At 37.7% G+C, this 20,204-nt stretch overlaps 1 protein-coding gene across 1 annotated transcript in view; it reads left to right on the top strand.

The window, feature by feature from the left end:
* The window catches only part of CCDC146 (coiled-coil domain containing 146), a 78,571-nt gene that overhangs the window by 28,177 nt on the left and 30,190 nt on the right, over nucleotides 1–20,204 (top strand). The window contains exons 3-4 of the mRNA XM_065656121.1: nucleotides 14,085–14,167; nucleotides 18,948–19,157. Of these exons, the coding sequence (XP_065512193.1) occupies nucleotides 14,085–14,167; nucleotides 18,948–19,157 (293 nt within the window). The remainder of the gene's footprint in view (nucleotides 1–14,084; nucleotides 14,168–18,947; nucleotides 19,158–20,204) is intronic.

Raw genomic sequence — 20,204 nt, 5'->3', positions numbered from 1 at the left:
TCTTGGCTTTATTTATAAATTCTGGCAACTGACAGAAAGGCAACACTGACACGGAGCATGTAAGTAGCATATAACATATTTATATAAGCAGTTGTCAATGTAATACATATTACAAAATTCATGTGGTCGAAGAATATCACTCCTTCTGTTAAGGCAAGGACAGTATTTGTAAAGAACAAGATCCATGAAACTAAGTTCCTATTCATTCTGTTTCTCCTATCACATCTGAAGATCTGCCTGCCCAAAATCTAGAATTTACTGCTATTTCTTTTATCTATTGCCACAGAAGACCATGTAGTTGGCCAAGTACATGGAGAAAACAAGCCAGAATGCACCTTAAGAACAACGACATACCGAATACAAAAGCCTCTCCCTGCTATGTCTTTTCAGGAAAATTCCTTTTTGATTCCTGCAAATCCTTCTCTGGTTACTCAGTGGCCCCCTCTGAGAACTCATGGCCAAACAGGTGACAGCAGGAAAGTGATTTCCTTTCCTGAAATGCTTTTCTTACCGTTCTCTCTGCTTTTACCGAGCCACGCAAGACGCAATTGGCCACCAGATGCAGTATTTCCTCACCCACTGTATCATCTTGATGGTGGCTGATTTTGATATTTTCCATGCCGGGACTGCTTTTTCCCATGAACCGGAGGACAAAACTACTGTTATGAACTATGCCTTGGGAAAGAATTCATGAGATTGTTTTTCCTAGTTGTTATTTGTTAGTTTTAGAGAGCTTTTCAGCAGTTTATTTTTCATTAAAGGGTGCCTGACTGATCCATCTGTAATTTAAAAAGTAAAATTGTAGAAATTCTGTGTAAGGCAATACAGTGCTAGATCTACTGCAAGTTGGTATATTGGTTTTCATGTATGCCTTTATTCCACTCTCAGTTTTGCCTTGTTCATGTCGCATCATCTGCTTTTTACGTGAAATACTTTCTAGTAGACTGTGAGCCTTTCAGTGGTATATCAGTATAAAAGACTCCTTATCAAAATAAAGTAAGTAGGTACTAATAATTTTTTGGGCTCGTTTTTTTGTTGTTTGACTTTTGTCTTCTGAGTTACTGGCTTGTTGTATGTGGAACAAATGCAGCCAGGTCACTTCACTTTAGACAACAAAGTTCAAGGAACCATAAACCGTATGCCTTCACTTTGTGAAATCATGATATGCTCTATTTAAAAAATGCACGCTATCTTCTTATTCATTACATTTATGGGTTTCTTGGAATAGGAAATGGGCAAAATAATTTGTGAAGCACTTCATGAAATAGAAAAAAAATAACTTTGTTAAATTACTTAAATTATTTTATCTTCAAAATAAAAATGGCTTAGAAAGGTGTTGGGTTTTTTTGGTTTGTTTGGGTTTTTTGGTTTATTGGTTGGGTTTGTGTGTGTTTTTTGTTGTTGTTTTTTCCTGCAAAAATAGTTCTTTTAAGGGAAAACAGATTTACATATAAATGTGATTTTATACAAAGGTACTTCCTACTTTGGCATAATTTTGCTCATCAGAAACATGAGGAGAGAAATGTCTGACTGCGTTTGTGCAACCGGTAGCCTCATGGGTTCAGGTATAGTATATTAATCACCTAAATTACATGTTAAGAAAACTCAGTGACAAATCTTTTTCTACTCGAAAGGCTACAAATAGGAGTTTTACTGGGGACTTCCTAACTTATCTTAAAAAATCTACTGCCTCTCAGTGTGCATGTAGTTACAGGTGACAGGGATTAAACCTTATTTGTTAACGCTAACGACAGCATTAATTTAAAAATCATGCCACATTTTTCTTTACCTTCTACCATGATAACCTTTCTCCAGAATAATGACTGATTACTTAAACAAGGCATACCCTTCCCTAAATGTTCGCAGTGTGGTTATTCCTGTCTGTACTTTAAATGTTTCTCAATCTACAAAGGGGAATGCAGAATTGCATCGAAATACTGATAACTGCAATTTGTGGTGTAACGAAATATTCACAGTATTACTTTAGTGATTTTTATCTTCTTGTCTTAAAATACTTTGAAATATGCACTGAATCCTGAAATACTGTTGAGCAGAGGCATTCTAAATGACTTTGGAAATGTTAGTCTTCTATAACTCTGTATGAATATTTGAAGCATATTGAAAAATGAGTGATGTAAATGACTGAATAAAAAGTGCAATTATGATAGTAATTGGGCATATATAAATTGTGATGGAACACTTGGCATCAAAACCACCATCTAAACATCGGATGCATACTCTCAGCTAGTTCATCATCTTTGGCTCCTGCTATTGTCAAAGGCAAGTAAGAGCCTCACTGAGAATGTTTCTTTTTTCTTATAAATGCTGGAAAGCAGTCTGAAATAATTTAATGAATTAAAGTTGATTATTAAAAAGAATCAGAATCTTAAATACACTGGCTTAATTATTATCCTCTATTCTGGCATCTCTTTTTCTTTCCTTACACCTCCTAAAGTCTAAATGCAATACATTCCAATCTTTAACTGCACGGTTTGGAAAAAACATGCGAGACAGTGCAAGATAGTTAATGTTTAGACTCAGGACTTCAGGATAAGTCAGTATCTTCTTTTGGGTTAAAAATAGAGCGAGCTGTTGATACATCAGACTGTCTTATAACTGGTGCAATGTTTATTCAGCCACTTTATCCTTATTCAGCCACTGCATTTTCAAAATTTGACAGGACAGGGCCCTGAGGTAACCTCATCTAACTTTGAAGCCAGTCCTGCTCTGAGCAGGAGGTTGGACTGAGTGGCATCCAGAGATTTCTTCCAGCCTCAATTTTTCTGATTCTGCTCCTGTCTTGTGTTATAGGAAGTTGATTTTTTGCTTTACTATTTGTTGTAATAAAAATTATGTAAACAAAACACTCTGGAAAATGCAAAGAATTACTCTTTTTTAATATGTAGGGGCTCTGCACAAATTGGAGGGGGGAGAAGTAATTGCTTTCATTCCTTGCCATTTAAACTTTACATATGACCTAGAGTTTATGTGGAAAAAAACCCTACCCTGTATGGCAAAATGGCCTGTTACACTATTTTCTCTACCTGAAAAACTGTTTTCTAATGTGGTCTGATTTGAAAAGATTTTGATGTTGACCTTGTGTTGCAAAAGAATATTTGAGGGAAAAATCCTAGCTTAGCTGCAAGGCAAAGATTTCGGTATAGATGTTAAGGAAAATTTTCACTGTGTTTTGCTAAACTGGACCAAATTTCATTGCTGTAGAAAGGCCATTTGGTAAGTACACCTGGTTTAATTTACATTAGCCTTTAACCATTTTTGTAAATTGAATTTTAAAAGAAAAATCTTGGAAAGTTCAATTGGAACAATTCCAGTTGGTTTTAAATCTGTTTTTTAATCTAACAAGCCAGGAAATATTTATATGAGTTTATTTGTCAACAACATTCAGAGGTATGTGGCTCTGGCTTTAACTGACTTAAGACTCATCTCTGTTCCAGAGTCAGTGGGAATTTTCTCACTGACCAATTCCAATGATGAGTTTTGTGTTCTAAGAAGTTGTCTCCTTTTGTAGTATTGAAGTGCATACTTCAAACCCTTTAGCAAAATTGGTGAAAAATGTAAAAGCTGTCCTGTTTATTTTTGGGGAAATCATATTAAATTGTCACAGAAATCCTTAAGACCATTAAATTCTCTGACACCAGGACTGGTAGTTTTTAGAGCTTTTTTGTTTGGTTTGTTTTGTTTTGAGATAAATCCATTGTTACACAGGTTACAAATGCTAACTGTATAGGTTTTTAATTGTTGTGCCTTTATTTTTGGTTGCCCCCTCTTGACATAACAAGGACATGATCTTCAGAAGTAATGAGTAGTCATAGAAATCCTCAGAAATTGAGAACAACGTAAACCATTATATTTAGCCATTTAGAAGCCAAGTTGGTATAACGCATTCCTCTTCATTTTATTGTTAGTACATCACTCTCGGTTCTGGTTGATGGCAAGTGATGCTCCTTGTTTTCCATTTCTGTGTGGACAGTTCTGCTCTGCTGTAGCACAGGTGCAAGCTCAATTACAAACTTACTCTGAGCGATGGACTGAACTTCAGGAGAAAGCTTCAGTTCCCGTAGTGCATTACCACGGGTACAAGCTTTTGTCTAGATAATTTGGAGACATCAGGCACAGGCAAGCCCAACACCAGCAGATATCTCTGGCTCCCCTCTTCTAAAGGATGAAATGGATTCTGTGGAGACTTATAGCCAGCAATACAGATAGAAATGCAGGATTCATAGGCTGGGTTCTGCGTGCTTGCACCTGCTGCCCCCTGGCAATGTAGACATAACCCTTGAAAAATCAATGGGAGATGGTGTTGCCAGGGGATACAGAGCTTTCTATTCAAAGAGGAGCCTTTATCCTTTTTCTTCCCTGAATGTTTCAACGTTTAAATATTATCCAAAAGAGGTAAGAAAAGCTCTTCAAATAAACAGAGAGAAAATTCCGAACTTCACACAGCAGACTGGCCAGAAGAGCCATTTGCCAAATGTTTAATACTATACAGAAATCCTGAGTATATACAAACTAAAAATACATTAATTCCTTTATATTTTTCTGTTGTCTCTTATTATAAGGCAAGAGAGGTGTTCGATGAGACCTTTCAGATGTTTGAAATAAACAACATTAATATAAAATGTTGGATTCTATGTGCTAAAATAACATTAAGTGTAGTCACAATGTCTTGTTATAATTACAAAACCTACAGCTTAGACTGAAGAGGTAGAAAGTGTTGTTATTCCACTTGAGCTTAGAATACATATTAGTTGTTTTACAGTATCTGCAAACATAATTAGAAACACGTGTTAGTGCCGTCATTTCTCCAAAATGCAGAGATTCCAGGCACTGTTGAAATTAAGTCTTTCCTAGGAAGCCTTCAAAAGTTTCACTTTCTTAGTGATTATGAGTAACTGACACTAATCAGCATTTGCTTTGTGGTGGCTATATTTGTCTTCTGTGCTTTTCTTGATGCTTTTTTTCAAGAGAGTGTGAGGAGTCAGACCAACATTCAGATTGCATCATCTCTTTAAGTTTAAAATTTGGCTTAATCTTATTTATTTCTGGAAAGTCTCGAAAGAATCTTAAAAAGCCTCGAAATTCAGAATGGGGAGCGTCAAAGTTCTTAGAGTTCTTATTTATGTCACATTTGAGTTTCAGAGAACTTATTTTGAAATTCTTGATAAATCCCTTGGTGCATTGCTTTGAGCTGACCATCAGAAAAGATTGAATATAGTCTGTTAAAATGGAGAATGTAAAAGCCTACTGCACTTCATGCAGGGGTGAGGAGGTGTTGATGTAGATAGGGACAGATTTCACTAGTTTTGCTCAAATGGAAGAGTATCTTATTTATCAGATGGGTCCTCTCCCTTCTGTGGTTTTAATTTCCTTCCATGTTCTGACATACTCTCTTTTTAACCAACATCTCATCTACCTCCATCCATCTTGGAGAACCTACTGTGGTCCTACACCTAGGGCTAGTGGACCTGCCGTCAAGCTGGAAGGATAATACAAGAGCTCCCTCGGGTTGTGTGCAACCTCAAATTGTGTGTGGGGAGCTGCTGGTAGCAAGCAAATAAGAACTTGGGTATGGGTATGAAGTCATGCAGATGTACAGAACAGCTATTTGAGCATAAGTATTCTTCTGTTTTTCTCATGGATTCCTATATTTAAAAGGCTCCTGCCCAGAGCTGGAAAATCCACCTTTTCCTGCCAGAAAAATATGAAGGATATGCCCTTCCCTTTCCCCTTTTCAGGAAAATCTTCCTCCACAGTCTTTATCACAGGGCAGGATTATCCAGTATTTTATTTCATGGGACTTTTCACTGATTGAAGGAAACAAAGTTGTTTTGGAATTTGGTTTTGGGTTTGGTTTGGTTGTGTTTTGTTTTTCTGGTAATGTAGCCAAGCTTCAGATAGCAAGGTAAAATGAAAAAATGTAATCAAGTTAGAAAATTACACTCATGTTAATCAGTTAAAGATGAGTGTGAAGTGAAAGAAAGGGTAACTCAATAGCATAAAATGAACAGAACATAAATTTAAATTAAAAGGGAAAGATACAAGTAAATCCAGTAATAAGATACATACTTCCACACTTTTTGCATAACTACATTTATGGGAGTATGGGGAAAAAGAAAGCAAAAAGTTGCCAAGCAACCATCCTTTAGCAGCCAAGTTTTCGTCCAACTTTCCAATAATTCTCCATTTGGATAAGTAATTTTTTTTTTCCAGATGATCTATGAGTTTTGAGTGAGTTTAAAACTGTATGGTCTCCCAGTTCATTGTATAACAAGAAAGAAAAGCTGACAAAGGCAAAATATAGTTAAGTACAACTGATGTGGAAAGGGACTGGAAGGCTTAACAGTTTAAGAAAATTTACCTGATCTGAGATTGCCTGTGCAACAAAATGATCTCAGTTCTTTCCAGGGCATTCTGTTTAACACAAGACTCAAAAAATACATCCTCAGTTCCCATTCACAAGCTCCTTTTTTTCTCACTACTCCATCTTTTCACTCGTTCTTTTCAGTGTTGCAACATAATTAGTTGATCTAAGGACAACTAGCATTTTACTTACCCCAGCAAAGTAAGAGCTTCCAAGTAATAAAATGAGCTAAGAGTGTGTCTTGGAGTGAAGGAGGAGGAGCGAAATGTAACTTCTTTTTAAAACTTGTCTTGTACACAGCTTTTCTTATAGAAATGTGGCTAATACAGATCGAATGGACCAGAAGAAAATTACCACAAACCTTCATTTACAAATGTTACGTTTCTGTCTGTATACATATGTATATATCTAAATACTGTTGGTTATTTCCTCATAAGTTGTTTCATTTGTGTGTTCTTGAGTTATGACTTTTTTTAACTAACTTGCAATCTTACTTCCTCAAGGTTGAAATCTGGAAGCTCCAATACTCATTACAGTCACTGCTGCCAAAGTATACTGGTTTTTTGAATTAACTCAGAGCTTACTCAAACATCCGTTACTTCAAATCAAGTGTTCTTACCAATAATAAAACAAGTTGGTGAGTGAGACAGCTAGGGAAAGTGCCCCACCGTACCTGTTGTTTGTGAACAAAGAAGGACTTGTGGGTGGTGTGGTGGTTGGAGGCCACCTTGGACATAGCGATCACAAAATGATCAAGTTTTCGATTCTCAGAGAAGTAAGGAAGGGGGTCAGCAGAACTGCTACCTTGGACTTCTGGAGGGCAGTCTTTGACCTGTTTAGGAGCCTCGTTGATAGAGTTCCTTGGGAGGCTGCTATGAAGGGTAGAGTGCAGGAAGACTGGACATTCTTCAAGAACAAAATCTTAAAGGCACGGGAGCAGGCTGTGCCAAAAGACAAGCCAGTGGGGAAGAAGACTGGCCTGGCTGAACAGAGAGCTTCAGCTGGAACTCAGGAATAAAAGGAGAATTTTTGACCTTTGGAAGAAGGGGCAGGCAACTCAGGAGGACTACAAGGATGTCATGAGGTTATGCAGGGAGAAAATTAGAAGGGCCAAAGCCGAGCTAGAACTTAGTCTGTTTACTGCCATAAAAGGCAACAAAAAATGTTTCTATAAATACATTAGCAACAAAAGGAGGGCTAAGGAGAATCTCCATCCTTTATTGGTGGATGTGAGGGGAAACAAAGTGACTGAGGTTGAGGAAAAGGCTGAGGTATTTAATGCCTTCTTTGCCTCAGTCTTTAACATTAAGATCAGGTGTGCACCAGGTACCCAGCACCCTGAACTGGAAGGCAGGGATGGGGAGAAGAATGAAGCCCCCATAATCTTAGGGGAAATGGTCAGTAACCTGCTACACCACTTGGACACTCACAAGTTTATGTGGCTGGATAGGATTCGCCCAAGGGTACTGAGGTAGCTGGCAGAGATGCTCACCACACCACTTTCCGTCATTTATCAGCAGTCCTGGCTAACCAGGGAGGTCCCAGTTGACTGGGACACAGTTGGCAAAAGTGACGCCCATCTACAAGAAGGGCCAGAGGGAGGATCTGGGGAATTACAGGCCTGTTAGTTCGATCTCAGTGCCGGGGAAGGTTATGGAGCCGATCATCTTGAGTGCCATCATGTGACATGTACAGGATAACCCAGTGATCAGGCCCAGTCAGCATGGGCTCATGAAAGGCAGGTCCTGCTTGGCCCACCTGATCTCCTTCTATGACAAGGTGACCTGCTTACTGGATGAGGGAAAGGCTGTGGATGTTGTCTACCTAGATTCTAGTAAAGCCTTTCACACCCTTTCCCACAGTGTTCTCCTGGAGAAACTGGCTGGTCGTGGCTTTGACAGCCATAATCTTCACTGGGTAAAAAACTGGCTGAATGGCAGGGCCCAAAGAGTTGTGGTGAATGGAGCAGTTGGCGGCCGGTCACAAGTGGTGTTCCCCTGGGTTCAGAATTGGGGCCAGATCTGTTTAATATCATTATCAACAATTGGGACAAGGGGATTGAGGGCACCCTCAGTAAGTTTGCAGAAGACACCAAGATTGGTGGAGGTGTTGATCTGCTGGAGTGTAGGAAGGCTTTACAGAGAGATCTGGACTGGCTGAGGCCAATTGTCTGAGGTTCACCAAGGCCAAGTGCCGGGTCCTGCACTTGGGTCACACCAACCCCAGGCAGCGCTACAGGCTGGGGAAGAGCGGCTGGAAAGTGCCTGGGGGAAAAGGACCTGGGGGTGTTGATTGACAGCAGCTGAACATGAGCCAGCAGTGTGCCCAGGTGGCCAAGAAGGCCAACAGCATCATGGCTTGTGTCAGCACCAGTGTGGCCAGCAGGACCAGGGCAGTTATCATCCCCCTGTACTCAGCACTGATGAGGCCGCACCTGGAATCCCATGTTCAGTTTTGGGCCCCTCAGGACAAGAAAGACATTGAGGTGCTGGGGAGTGTCCAAAGTGTCCAAAGACATTTTGGAGCTGGAGAGTGTCCAAAGAAGAGCACTGTACCTGGTCAAAGATCTTATGAGAAGCAGCTGAGGGACCTGGGGCTGTTTAGCCTGGGGAAAAGGAGGCTGAGGGGAGACCTTATCGCTGTCTGCAACTGCCTGAAAGGAGACTGTAGCATGGAGGGGGTTGGTCTGTTCTCCCAAGTAACAAGTGATAGGACAAGGGGAAATGGCCTCGAGTTCTGCCAGGGGAGGTTTAGATTGGACGTTAGGAAAAAATTCTTCACGAAAAGGGTTGTGAAGCATTGTAACAGGCTGCCCAGGGAAGTGGTTGAGTCACCATCCCTGAAGGTGTCTAAAAGATACGTAGATGTGGTGCTTAAGGACATGGTTTAGTGGTGGACTTGGCAGTGTTGGGTCTGTGATCAAACTTGATGATCTTAAAGATTTCCATGTTACGATTAGTAGGAATTAAAGTACTTCAAATTAATAAATGGAGTGTTGCGTTACATGTACAAGATTGTTCATTTTGAGGTTTGGTTTTAGGGTTTTTTTTTGGGGGGGGAGCGCTGAGTAAGACATTTATGCTCTCTGGCAAGCATCTCTCTTCTGAAAGTCTGAGATGTTAGGTACCTTGTACAAGATATCTCCTTCCATACAGCCTTCTGACATACATATTTATAATTTCCCTGCAAAATCAAATATATTCTAGATGAGGTGAAAAGCATTAAGGAAGTGAGTATTCACTTAATCTATTTCAAGTAGATTTTAAAAATTAACTTGTGCTGCATTTTAACATGTGGTTGCACCAACTACTGTATATGCTTTTTGTAATTGATATTATGAACATAGTATAAATTTTATTTAATAATTGATGGATATAATAGGCACAAAATTTTTACAAAATTAAGATAATACAATCGACATCGGATCCCAATTTTAATTATGCAGCTGAGATATTCTGCATTTACTCTGCTATTGCAGATCATGTGTCTCAGGCCTTACTGGTGAAATGAAATGGAGTAGGGCTTTGGGATTCTGTCTGTAGGTGCAGGTTAATGAAATAAATTGTGCATATACTCAGGATTTATGTGTATCTGTGTTTTTATCGTATGTCAGTAGTCTTTAATTTTTACCATGACATGGCTAGGAAAGAACAGTGCTCCACGCCTGGAGCCAACACCATTTGGCTATAGAGAAATAAAATTACTAACCTTTGTCTCTAGTGCACTCTAAGAATTAATTTGTTACTTATTCTGTCTTAAAACATGCCTTTTATGATAGTAAAGACAAAGACAAACCTAACTGCAATTAGACAGAATCTCAAAGGTAAATATGACTCATCTATTGTGAACATTCAGAAGTAGAGGTAAAAAGAAATATTTATGAATTCCAGTTCCAGTTTAGCCTGTGATATTTTAAAAAGTAAGCTAATACTGAACTTGAGTAATAAAGCTGTATGAATGTTTTATATAATGGCATCTGGTTACAAGAACTTTGTCCTGTTTTTTTTTTTAATATACTTTTCTGTTAAATCTGAGATCCAAATGCAAATTCCAGTAGTTTAGAGAAGCAACTGGCATCCAGAAATTCAATATATAGGTTTAATGTTCCTGTTGATTTTTTACTGTTTACACCAGTGTAAGTCTTCTGATTTAAGAATAGTTATTATAATACACAATAACACTTTATAGGTCCTATTAGAAATATTGCCCATTTCCCTAATTTCAGAATAGACTAAGTCTGAGAACCTGTGGAAGGAGGACTATTTACAGTAAATTAACAGGCAGGTAAGAGCATATCACAACTCAAGGCATTGTCTATTATACAATGTATTTCTTATAGTTGTATACTGACTAAGCAGTTCAGAGCTATAGATTTCAGCTAAATTAGTCTAATTTATTTTTTACTGTTGGTAAATACCAGGCATTTTTTTTAAAATGGGTAAATAGACCTAGAATGCCCATTAGATCGTATCTACCATTCGGGATGAAATTAATTGTAAGCACAGACATGTAAAATCAGTGACATAAAATCAGGTTTCATTTCTAATTCCAACAGGTTCTTCTAAAGCCAAATGGAGGTAAATGAAAAAAAAGCAAAAGTTGAATTACGATGTTTTGATTTGAAGGTTGTATGGTAAGGCTTGATGTTTCAGCCATTAGTTAGGGAAATAATGCTCACTCTTGCAACTATCCCTATTTAAGCCAGTTTATATAAGTGAAAAATTATCCTCATAAGTAAATATTTGTTCTTGATTGTTGCTGTCAGATTAGTTTTCCAAATGCTATTTTGATGACTAAAGAAAAGCTTAGTAGCTAATATTGTTCTCCCTCATAAGATGTTTGTCCTTGTAAACAAAAACATATAAGAGATATGTGAGGAGGTGATCTGGAATGGAACATCAGAGGCAGAAGCGTATCTCCACAGATAGGGGATGGGCAAGGTTTGTGATTACAAGCCAAGAAGGCCAGATGTGCTTATTTCCATGCTGTAGAACAAAGTGTAAAATATTCTGAGGATAAACTATACAGGGAAAATCGTTATAATAGTTATCATAATTTGCCATTGAGCTGGAGGATGTCCATGGCCACAAGAGGTGGTTTGCTTCAAGACTGTGAATAGCCTTTTCAGAAGATGGAAAGACAATCACTTCCTTGGCTTTAATTCCATTCTAGATATTAGTAGGAACCAAAGTCATACTGGCTGGAAAACTGTTTGCATTTCAGCCCACCTGATGGCAAACAGGACAGACTATCCTTTATGCTGTCCACTGAGTAGTGGCTCTAAAAGATGGTGACCCCTACCCATTTTCAGTATCTTTTGCAAAAAACCGTTGCTCATTTTCTGCTGACTGTGCACAACCATAGTTCCAGGTCCAAGTGGGTACCTACTGTCATTCCAGTCCAATCCCTAATTTTTGTTATCAATAAGCAATGTATTCAGGGACTGGAAATCTCCTGTTCCTCAGCATCATAGAAATGTGTAAGGAAAATAATCGCTCGCCCCATTCTAGGCATTCGGTGAATCTCTGGGAGCATCCATTGATTCAGCTGACATAGCTTCTGAGGTTCGCTTCATTTACACATTACTCGCTATTATGTATGTGGGATAGGCAGCTTTGAGAGCATTCTATATCTGCATATCAGGGGCATCATCGCTCATCTGTTTTATGACCACAAATAATACAAATTTTCTATACTAGGCTCATGCTTTTCCTCCTTTCTTCCACAACTGACTATTTCTTCCCCTCAAGCTGCTGCCTCTTACTTTCCCTTCTTCCTTCCCAAGAATCTTGGAGAAAACGGTCTGCTGGGCTTTAATAACAAATCCTGGGATCAGGGTAGCCCAGCGCTGACTCTCTGATGGCTCTCCAAATAAAGTTGCAGTAATGGGAACTGTCTGCTGATGATACTTTTCACAGAAGTCTCACCCCCTTTGACATGCTGTCTGTCTTATGTAGTCTTCAAAGCTGCATGTCTTTACATTATACAGGACCAGCCTTATTGGAATAGAGCTCTTAGCTCTCAAGTGAACCATGAGATTAAGTGTAAAAGGTGTAAAAATCTTATGGATATGACAGAGAAGACATACCCACAAGGACAAGTAAGTTTATTTATGTGAAACATTTTCAAACATGGCATAGGTCTGCAGTGAGAAGCTAAGCAGTAAGAAAAACTGGAAGCACAGGTATAGATCAGGGGACCATGGAGAAAGGACAGTAGTGAGGTACTACACAAATAGGACAACTATGCCTACATATGAGGCTAAGAAATAAATGGGTTGAGATAGGGAAATGTTTTCTTTCTCACAGAAGAGCTAGTTAGTATTGTGAACTTAAGTGAACATAATCTTTGGATCAGAAAGGATGCCAAAATAAATATTTGAGAGCTGTTTATCTTTAATCTCATGCAAACAAATGAAAGACAGATCTACTTTCGTTTTCTCAGGGTCTCAGGCAGCTGAGGTTGTCTTTGCTACCATGAAATATTTTGCAGTGGATCTTAAAAATATACATAAACAGTTATCAACAAAAAGTATACTTCCTTTGGCATATTAACTTGGATTCTGCTTCTTGACCATAGGACTGGCTCTGGACTGTTTCTCCTGGATAATCGAAAAGGGGCATCTACAGAATAGCCCACACATGAATCTCTTAAATGGCTCTTAGTTCAGCTTAGGAAAATGCCTTTCGCAGGAAGCCTTGTCAAACATAAGAGTTGTGTATGACACAGAAGTATGACTTCTGGGATTTTCCTGGTGCTGTAGTAACTTATTTTCATGTCTCAGGAGATCTGCATAATCACATTTCTTGGCAGGTTCCCACAGATTGCAGATTTGACTTGCTACCCCTGAAGGCTAGCTATGGACTTTTATAGAGCCTTACATTTTTCACCTGGATTTAACCTGGTTCTCCTTACCTGTAACCAAAGGAGGGGAAGAAAAGGTTTCCTAAAGAAATACTGCAGCAGATATTATCATATCACTGCTGCGATATTTCCCAGTGGCAAAATTGGGCTCCTGGTCCTATTTCCTATTTATATTAAGAAGGACTGGCTCATTGGCCTAAATTACTGCCCTCAAGACACCTGAGGAATCACCTAAGAGATGGGGACACTGCATCACACACATACAGGTTTTGTAGCGCTAAATATGTGGATTGGTTTGATCTTGGTATTTGCCAAAGGCCTGCACAAGCCTGCGAGCCAATGCAAGGCAACACGTTCTGTGGCCTGAGGATGATCCAGCTTGAGCCCAGCTCCTCTTTTTTTGCAACCATATTCCCTGTGGACACAACATATTAGCACAAACTGGACTTTAAGCCTCAGTTTCACCTGTAGAGGCCAGCTGGTATGTACCAAACCCAAACCAGTTAGGCAATGTGGAAAACAGGTGACTTGATCCTGAGTTCAAAGTCAAGATAGAATTATCATGAAGTATTAATACAGACAGAAAATCAGAGAAGAAATGGTGGTGCAGGTCGCACTGTAGTTGTGACATGCATTCTTTATATTAGTATATTTGTGCTTTGAATTATTATGTAAATGAGTATTTTTTTCATCTGTGTATTTGATTTAGTTGTGTATTTGATTTGGTATGTTACGAAAGACTTCATAAACTAAAAGGCTGCCAATTATAGTTATAAAAATTGTAGCAGAATGAAAATATTAGTGCTTAGGAGATTTCATAACTGTTTCCCTTCCATAGCTATTTTCTGCTGGAAAAATCACAGACACCAGAGTAGCTGAGCTGAAGGAAAAGTACACCCTGCTGCACAAGACTGTGATAAGGTACAAAATTCCTTTTTTAGACTTTCTTTAAGTAGCCAAAACATTACATTTTAAAATTAATTTTCTGCTGATGCTGAGGCCTAATTATCACATAAGGCTTTCTTACAGTGGTTGTTCATAAAGAGGAAGCAAGAACACAAGGCTGAAAAACAATATTATTTAACATTTTCAAGGTAATTTGGGATATTTAAAAACTTGTTTGAGCAACATCTTTGTTTTTAATATAAACATAATAATAATGGCAATGGAGGGAAGGACAAACTGCAAAAGACATATAGAAGTTGAAAATAAGGATATATTTGAAGATCACATAGCCAGAATTGTAACGTATGAAGACCTGTCGAGCTAACATCATAGAGAGGAACTGAAGAAGATAAAGGCTCATTTCTAAGAAGGAAAACGAGACTTTGTCACATCCTAGTAGGTGTGAATTTTAACCTCAGACAATATTGACAGTCACATTAGACAGGACTGCTAATAAATTTAGATGGTTAGAACCTTAAGCTTCAAAGTATAAATGAAACTCTGAAGTTGGGTGTAGTAGTTGTGAGTCTGCCCTCCTCCAGTGCTTGCTGGAGGAGAGAAAAGAGGTCATGGTCATAGGCCAGTGCCAGGTTTGAGCAGGGCAAGTGTGAGTGGAAGGAAAAGAAGATGGAGAGATGAAGTGGGATGAGATATTACAGTTGTACTAGGTGAACAGTGTGTCACAGACGGAGCAGTCCTATTGTAAATATTGCAATACTACATTAGTATTTGTGACTAATGATTTATTACTTATGGTATACCCATAACTGTCAGTAACATCAGCATCACGATACTCCTGTTATATTTCTGTAATACATATCATAATATCCACTATATTATCAATATTTTAGCGCAAATTCCCCAGCAGTCCACATAAAAACCTTTATAGCAATTCTGCTTATAAGAGAACCACAGCTGTTCTGTCACTGAAGCTAAGGCCTAATTTGGGGATTCTAAAACTAATTCAAGTCATACCTGTTTCCTCGGGTTACTCTGGGATTTGGTGTGCCTCCTGGCAATCTGAATAGCGGTAAGTGCTAAGTAATTTGAAAAGGTGTTCCCAAAATCCTGAAAACAGAGTTTTGCTTGAAGTTAGCTAAGTCTTCTAGTTTCATCTTAGTAAGAGTTAGAAGATGGCCTTGACTCTGTAAGTCATGTAACTTTATTCATATTACTGCATAGCAGATATTTTTGGAAAGGGAAATTAAAATCGATAGTCCTAAGCCAGCTCAACTCCCTAGAAAATGCAAGAAGCATTTCCTTAATGTTCAGAACTCAACGTATTATGTGGGGTTTGGATTAGTTGATTGAGAAGAGTTCTAGCACACCAGTGTTCACTGAGCTAAAGCAGAAATCCAGTAGCTGTTGAACTTGATTGACTTTTAGTCAGTGTTAGTCTGAAACTAGTCTTTGAATGGAAAAAATACAAGCATATCACTATGTAATTTATTTTATATATTTATATAGAATTCTTTTATATATAAGATTATTTTATGTAAAGACAATTCCTTTGTACTTATAATAAGGGGAATTGTGACATGAGTGAAAACAGGCCTCAGCTGTCTTTTCTGTCACACATAAAACTACTGTAAACACCGTGCACCAAAAGCATGAAAATGTTAGATGGTAGATTACATTTCTCATTCTTTCCGTGATTCTCACAGGCGTACGAAATTGCCATACTTCTGCAAGGAGTCGGAGAGAATCATGTCATGTTCTTTACTTAGATGTAGTCATGTGTCAAAGCAAATCACCAATGTGTGAACAAGTACTAACTCCCACAGATAAATTTCTCTTACTGCTAAAAGAGAGCAAAGGAAACCAATTACCAAAAAATGATTGTGAGCTGTGGTATATTTTAAGGACTTGTCAGACACCAAACATGGGATGTATTTGCCCAGGTCTTAACATCAGTAGATGTGCACGTCTGAACTAGGTATCTAGAGTACCTTAAAGGTCGACAGAAGAAAATAGGGACGACAGACGTCCTCCTTGGACAGACATCTGCAAGTGTCCAGTTTTCTCCGCTGACTATAAAGAGAGTTCTGATGGTAGGTTCAGGATGTATGTATACTGTTTTCCTGCAATGAACCATTCACAGAATCAATACCACTTTTTAATTTTCAGATCTTCACCCTTGCATATGCAGTACATGTACAGTGCTGTGGATCGAGAACTTTTTTTTTTCACTTATTACAGTTTAATTTAATCTCTTTCCTAATCAATCCCCATCTGTTCCAGCACTGTTACAATGCTGTGTGGAAACAAATGATGCTGGATGAGGTCTTCAGGCTGTGTGTGTTCTTCAGTAGCATACAAAAATCTCAAAGTCTTGTGCATCTTAAGCAGCATAGGTCCCTGTGACAGCTATGCCGAATGATTGCTCTCTGGTATACGATACAAATTTATTGAATATGATGAATGCAACTAGCCCATATGCAGATAATTTCCAAGGCTGTTGCTGGAGTACACAGAGTTATAAGCATATAGTGTGGTCATTTGTTCAGTAGTAAATAGATTTCTTGGTTTCAGTTTTGCACAACTTCACATTCTGAAAAGCTGAGAGATGTCACCTGGCAGATAACATCTTTGATACATTTCTTCAAAGTGTTATGTGCTTTTGAATTTATGTTTGCTGCACAGCTGAAGTTCTGAGAACGGACTGTCATTCCATCCTGGTGCTGTCTCACCCATCAACTTTGCAGTGAGGGTGCACATAAAACTGATGTACCTGAGCTCATATTTGGCCCTGAAAACCCATTTAATCACACAATCATGTGTCCCAATTCTAAATATTTATTTTTATTATCTCAGTTTAAGAACCTAATATGAATATTCTGACACACCAAGCTGTAAGAAAATCAGGTAATAATGATAGTTCATTGACAGTTTGAGAATCTTATCTTAAGCCTCTGTTAAAATATTGATCACAAATTCAAAAGCTGCCACAGCAGACTTGGCCAGCCTACTTTTGCACTGATGTGATTCTAGATGTGTGCATTGTGTAGATGTCCAGTTATGTCTTCATTGTCTTCAACTAAATTTAAATCTTCACATGAAAAAATACCGTTGGCAACTGTAGAGAGCGAGATCTAGTCTAGATTTATAAAACTCAACTCTTGTTTTTAGTTTTATCTTCTTATTGTCTCGAAAAAATCAATCCAAATAATTTTGTTTCTATGGAAGATCTTATGTGTTAATGTAATTTTATGTAAAATTTATGTTTTCTGTAAGAATTATATTAGAAATGAATGTATATTACTGCAACCAGTTATGTTTTTTCCTGAACCAGCATACATTCTGTTAGACTTGAAGATCTAAATATTTTATAGGATCCTGTGTCGATAAGTCAATTTATTTTTCACTTTAAAGTTACTATGTAAATACATCACATACAAAGTTATTTTTTCATGATAAAGGCACACTCTTGTTTCCTGTTGAAGTCTGTGGTTTTCTTATTTTCTGGTTTAAAAAAGGAAGTGGTTATCTAAGTAGAAATGCTGCAAAAAACAAAACTTATTCTGCTATATTATTTTTGCTATATACGTTTGTCCAGTATAGTCAGTTGTATATTTTGTGTTTTTATCGTTGCCATCTCGACTCTGTTCTTCAGTGTGATACGTAAATTTTATTTCATTGCTAAGTGGTAAATGTCAACTTTGAGCTAAAATTGATGTATATAATTTCTCAATATGGGATATTCTAAATTCCTTTGGTTCAAAAATATTAAATTGCATTATTTTTCAATTAATAAAAGGCAAGTGATAGAATCCTTTATTCTTCCACATCATTTGTGACTAGTTTTGGTATACCATTATACAAAAGTTACAATGTAGTAATATTGAGAAGGCATACACAATGATTTCTGTAGCATAAAGAATAGGTTTATATGTTATGCATTGCATACGAATTTTCATACTGTGGTTCCTTTTAAGATTTTTCCATAATAATTGATATATTTTACCAGCAGCCTTTAAGATCTGTTATTCTGCTGTCACCACATATGTTCCGAAGTATATTTTGCATACCAGTCTCCTAACATTGACAGAATATTACGGTTTGTTGTTTCTCTGAAGCTAGACTGTGGTGATACAAGTCAGATCAGATAATTGGTCATGTCTACAAACCTTATAATAAGCTTCCATAGAAGTCAACAAATGTATTTGCAGCTTGTGTGTCATTAAAAGCCTTACTTCAGATACCGGTAACACTGCAGCAATAGCAACATGCAGTTCAGCACTGGGTGGGTGTCCTGGTTGGTATTTACTAAGAACACAAAGGTGTCATATAATCCATACTGGGCCTTGTCCTGGTGAATACTCCCCAGTTATTGGTCCCCACACTGCTTCAGATCTCACCTTTGATGCTTCTTAAGATAAGACAGATTCCCTATCTCTTCACTGGTTCTAGAAGATGCTAGAAGATTAAATTAGAATAACTAACCATCTTTCATCTGGTTAAAATTAGATGAGATTAATCCCACTCCAGCTCTAGGATGCAGAAGAACCCCCACACATCAGATTCTGCGGTTCTCACAGCATCATAGAATAATTCGGATTTGCACAGACTTCAGGAGGTCTCTGGTCCAAGCTCCTGCTCAAGGCAGGGTCAACCACTAGGTCAAACCAGATTATTCAGGACTTAACTCCATCTCATCTTGAAAACCTTGCATTAAATATTATAGGTAGGTAAAGAAGTATACATACAAAGCTTATGCTTCTCATTGCCTAGTTCTAAATTTTTCTGTTTAATGTAGTTTACAGGAATCTGAGATCCAGCTGTTGCAGGAAGCCAAACGTCTTAGTGTAGAACTGGAACAACAGCAACATGAACTGGAAAAAGCAGAACAGTTCCCTGAAGAATCTTCCAGTGAAGTTTCCCAAATAAGGCAACAACTTCTTAGTTGCCAAAATGAATACAATGCTATTAAAGAAAGAGAGTATGATGTTCAGTTCAAGATGCAATGGTAGGTAATAGTGGTCAAACGCTTTTAATTTTATCATCGCTTAACTAGAAAGATACTAACATAGAACATAATTCAATTTCCTACTCTATTTTACATGTACACATTTCCTGCTGGCTCTTAAACAGATTGCCACAGCAACATTTCAGTGAGGAATAAAATTACCCTAGTGCAAGACTTGTAGATAGTTTTAATTTTAGAACATGCTATGGTGTCCTTTGAAATAAAGTTTAAAATTTACTACCTTGCATGATTAATTTTTAGGCAGGCAAAATTAACAGGAAGGCTTCTAGTTTAGGACATCTTTAATATAAACGATTAAAGTATCTCAGAAACCTAGTGACTGGGATTTTATGGAAACAATGTCATAAATAGACCAAATGCTATTTTTAACATCATAAGCACAGTTTATTAAAGTTTTTCTATTCAGGTATTTAAAGGCGGAGAATTACTTGCATATTCTCATGTTGTAAAAATGAGAAATGAGCCGTGAAAGAAGTGAATACTTGACAGTTCTATAAAAGGAAAGGTGCAGAATAAGCTTGATATTGTATATATTTTAATTATCTGGTAATATGAGTGTGTTGTACTTGAAGCTTTTATAGTAAAACTACAAACAGTACTATTGCATTTTTAAAAATACATGCCTATGGAGATTAACCAATATTTTCATTTTGTGGAGTGTGTACTATATTTTTACCCATCTTCAGTGCACCTGTGGTGTGGTTGGCATATATAAATACAAATAAATAATGTGAGCAGCTCAGCAGTTAAAACTATTTTTCTGCAAGAAGAGCAGGGACACAGTACGAACTGCATAGAGCAGATTTTTTTGGCAGTTATTTCTTGACTTTCTTTTAGAGCCAAATGTTTGCTCTAGGAGAGAAAGAAACTTGAGAAAGAAGCAAATTTGGAGTGGGAGAAATAGAGAAACATGGAAAGCATCTGGAAAAAATTATTTGCTGTGAGATAACTAAGCAACATGAAGTTTCCTGAAATAATTACTAAATACAAAATTTTTTTGCAATTTTCAAGCAGTCCAGAAATGAG

Source organism: Caloenas nicobarica, chromosome 1, assembly GCF_036013445.1.
Source record: "Caloenas nicobarica isolate bCalNic1 chromosome 1, bCalNic1.hap1, whole genome shotgun sequence".
Taxonomy (NCBI): Eukaryota; Metazoa; Chordata; class Aves; order Columbiformes; family Columbidae; genus Caloenas; species Caloenas nicobarica.
The sequence above is the reverse complement of the archived record's forward strand: the minus strand, read 5'-3'. Positions and strand labels throughout refer to the sequence as shown.